At 44.8% G+C, this 3491-nt stretch overlaps 1 protein-coding gene across 1 annotated transcript; it reads right to left on the bottom strand.

Moving 5' to 3' along the window:
- Positions 1 to 85: 85 nt before the first annotated feature.
- LOC130325792 (histone H3) lies at positions 86 to 517 on the bottom strand. Its single transcript, XM_056553324.1, has one exon. The coding sequence runs from the start codon at positions 509 to 511 to the stop codon at positions 101 to 103; it is 411 nt and encodes a 136-aa protein (XP_056409299.1). The 5' UTR covers positions 512 to 517; the 3' UTR covers positions 86 to 100.
- Between the last annotated feature and the right edge of the window lie 2974 nt (positions 518 to 3491).

Genomic DNA, 3491 nt, shown 5'->3' with positions numbered 1-3491 from the left:
TCGGGACAGAAAAACATAAGATGGTGATATCAGCTCATTTTATGGAGAATTAGGTGGCTCTGAAAAGAGCCTTTGTGTTGTATGCGGGTCCCGGGCAGATCTAAGCTCGCTCCCCACGGATCCTGCGGGCCAGCTGGATGTCTTTGGGCATGATGGTGACCCTCTTGGCGTGGATGGCGCACAGATTGGTGTCCTCAAAGAGTCCCACCAGGTAAGCCTCGCTGGCCTCCTGCAGGGCCATGACCGCCGAGCTCTGGAAGCGAAGATCGGTCTTGAAGTCCTGGGCGATCTCTCTCACCAGGCGCTGGAAGGGGAGCTTCCGGATCAGCAGCTCAGTGGACTTCTGGTAGCGGCGGATTTCACGGAGAGCCACTGTACCTGGACGGTAGCGGTGAGGCTTCTTCACCCCACCAGTGGCGGGAGCGCTCTTCCTTGCGGCCTTGGTAGCCAGCTGCTTGCGGGGAGCTTTCCCTCCGGTGGATTTACGAGCGGTCTGCTTGGTCCTGGCCATGATCCTCTGTACACGTACACAGCGGAGAAATGATGGGAAGAGATCGCAGAGCAGAATATTTATACTCCTGGTCTCATCCCCATTGGCTCATGTTAACCACACCCCTTCATCCCATTGGCTGATTCATACAAACTAGAGCCCGCCAAAACAACATGTGACGTCTGTGATGAATCTTTGTTCTGAAGCGGCGGGGCCCATCCTCAGCGATGATAGCGCCCCCCATGTATGACACGATGCCGGGTCTCGGGCGTTCACACTGATTCCCCGCTCCTCGGATACAGACTCCTTTATGCCTACAATTCCTCGGAGCTCTATCTGCTTCACTATTTCCAATCTCTATATACATTTACATGGGGCAGTACAGTAGGGCGCCCCCATGATCGAACAAAATGCCCAGTAATTCTCTGTATGGGTTGGTAACTTCATATGTGCACAACCTATTAAGTAGAGTAGAGGGTTAAAATCAGAAAAACGTTTCTGGTTAATCAATTTTAATAATTTCCAATAAATATTTTCTATTAGTCACTGCACGAAATTCTTACAGTTTCAGGATATACAAATCAGTTAGTGTGTTACAATAGCGACACCTGGTGGTGAGAGCTTTGTATTCTAAACTTTGCATGTTGCCAAATTGTAACAAGTCTTTACATTTCCTCAAGAACTGACACTAAAATTGTTACAGAGGCGCAAACAGATACAACTAGATGTTATATGAACACCACGATACCATTTTCTCTAATATGGAGAATATAGTCAAGCCGGGAGCTTGTGTCTCTTGTTGAGGATCTAGGACAAAGGCATATGCATTGTAATGTGTGTATGTATGTGTATATATATATATATATATATATATATATATATATATATATATATATATATATATATATATTGTATTCTAATTGTTACACATCCACACCGTTTATCTGGTGTAGGATTCTATTGTGGCACTTGTAGTTCACTGCAGGCATCCTCCATTGTATGCATTTTCTATGCTGGGGATCGCCCTTAGCAACGGACTACAAGAGCAGGATCTGCTCCCCCAGTATAAATGCACAACCGCATTTGGGGTTGAGCACCTCCAGCCATTTGAGACCACATTTTTTTGTTTTATATATATATATATATATATATATATATATATATATATATATATATATACACACACACACACATACACACATTTCTCACCCACTCTTAATTTGTTTTATATAAAACGCAGGTTATACTACAGTGTATGTAATGAGTATTTAAAAGCTACATTTTAATGATCGGTTCAAAGGTTTTGGGGTAAAATTAAGAGGTCAAAGTGTCTCCTGATGATATGTATGATTGGCAATGCGCCCCAAGACTTCTGTAAACCCTCGGCCTCCTCCCCTTAGATCCTGGGCTCTAATTCCTCAGTATATCTGCGCTCCTGTCCTGTTCTGCCCCAGTAAACCCCAACAGGATTCCCCAAATACACCAGACTATGATGGCGCTTCCTTCTCTTCAGGATCTCTGCTGTCTGGAGGAAAATACACGGGCTCCGGGGAGTGTTCGGTCGGTAAGAGAGGAGGAAGATGCCGCAGGTATAAGATATCATCCGACTGAAGCTCTGGGTGTGGAAATGGTGGGGTCGGCGGGTGATCTCCGGGCTGCTCAGCGGTGAGAAGAGAGCGGGAGAAAGGAGACAGGGATAGCGGGAACCGGCGAGGACAGCGGAGGGAGCGGAGAGCAGTGAGGGGGTCAGAGTGGCTGAAGATGAAGAATAAGGGAAGAGAACAAAGGAGAAGATTCTGAGAAGGAAAGTAATAATCCTGATCCAGATACAAGACGATCCGGACTTTCTGTAGGATCCTTAACAGACTGTATTGTATCCGCAGATCCCTCGTCTATTCAGTGATGATCTCTGGGATCTATTGTGATTATTGTCCCCCTAGATCTCCATTATAAGAATCACTTGTACATTATCCGTATAACATCAGGTTCTATTGGGCATTTCCCTTCCTATTTATTTCTCGATAACCATAAATGTCCAGAAATTCAAAGCACGTTTGAGAATATTTGGGGGGAGTTAAATCTCCCAATAATTTATGTTCGCATGGTTCACAAATAATTCATTTTTTTCTCTCTTAAAAAAAAATAAATAAATAAAACATTATATATATATATAAAAAAAAAAGCCTTCTGGGCATGCTAGGAGTTGTAGTTTTGTAACATCTGGAGCACCACAGTTTGCAGACCACTGTGGTCTCCAAACTGGGGTACTCCAGATGTTGCAAAACTACAACCTTCAGCATGCACTGACTGGGCATGCTGGGAGTTGTAGTTTTGCAACATATGAAGTGGCACAGTTTGGAGACCACAATAAGTAACAGATGTTTTAAAACTACAATTACCAGCATGCCCAGACGGCCAGGGAAACTGGACAGTGTAGTTCTGCAATGTCTGGCCCTTCAGATGTTGCAGAACTACAACTCCCAGCATGCCAGAACAGTCTGGGCATGCTTGGAGTTGTAGTTTTACAACATCTGGAGGGCTACAGTTTGGAGATCACTTAGCGGTCTCCAAAATGTTATTCGCCAGTTGTTGCATAACTACAACTCCTAGCATGCCTTTCGGCTGTCAGTGAATGTTGGTAGTTGTAGTTTTGCAACAGCTGTAGGCACACTGTTTGGGAAACACTGAGCTAGAGTCTGTTTCCTAACTCAACTACAACTCCCAGAATGTACAGTCTGCCAGTGCATTCTGGGAGTTGTAGTTTTGCAACAGTTGAAGGTTTGCCCCACCCAACCATGTGAAGGCTGAGTGTGATGTCAGTCTCCAGGGTCTGTCGTACAGGTCCTGTTGGTTTATAGGACAGTGTAGTCTGGTTCTATAACATTGTGATTTTTTGCCCATTGAAATTATTAGGCCCATTGTGGTCTTTGGGAATCTTGCAGCTAGCGAGGCAGAACGCTAAACAGTAAGGTCCTGGTAGTTGTGTGGGTTCAAGTCCCAG

Source organism: Hyla sarda, unplaced genomic scaffold (assembly GCF_029499605.1).
Source record: "Hyla sarda isolate aHylSar1 unplaced genomic scaffold, aHylSar1.hap1 scaffold_2752, whole genome shotgun sequence".
NCBI lineage: Eukaryota > Metazoa > Chordata > Amphibia > Anura > Hylidae > Hyla > Hyla sarda.
Note: the sequence above shows the minus strand (reverse complement) of the source record. Positions and strands in the feature narration are given on the sequence as shown.

What these genes read in the sequence shown, in the direction of transcription:
- LOC130325792 (XM_056553324.1), bottom strand. Translation starts at nt 511, where the DNA reads ATGGCCAGGACCAAGCAGACCGCTCGTAAATCCACCGGAGGGAAAGCT.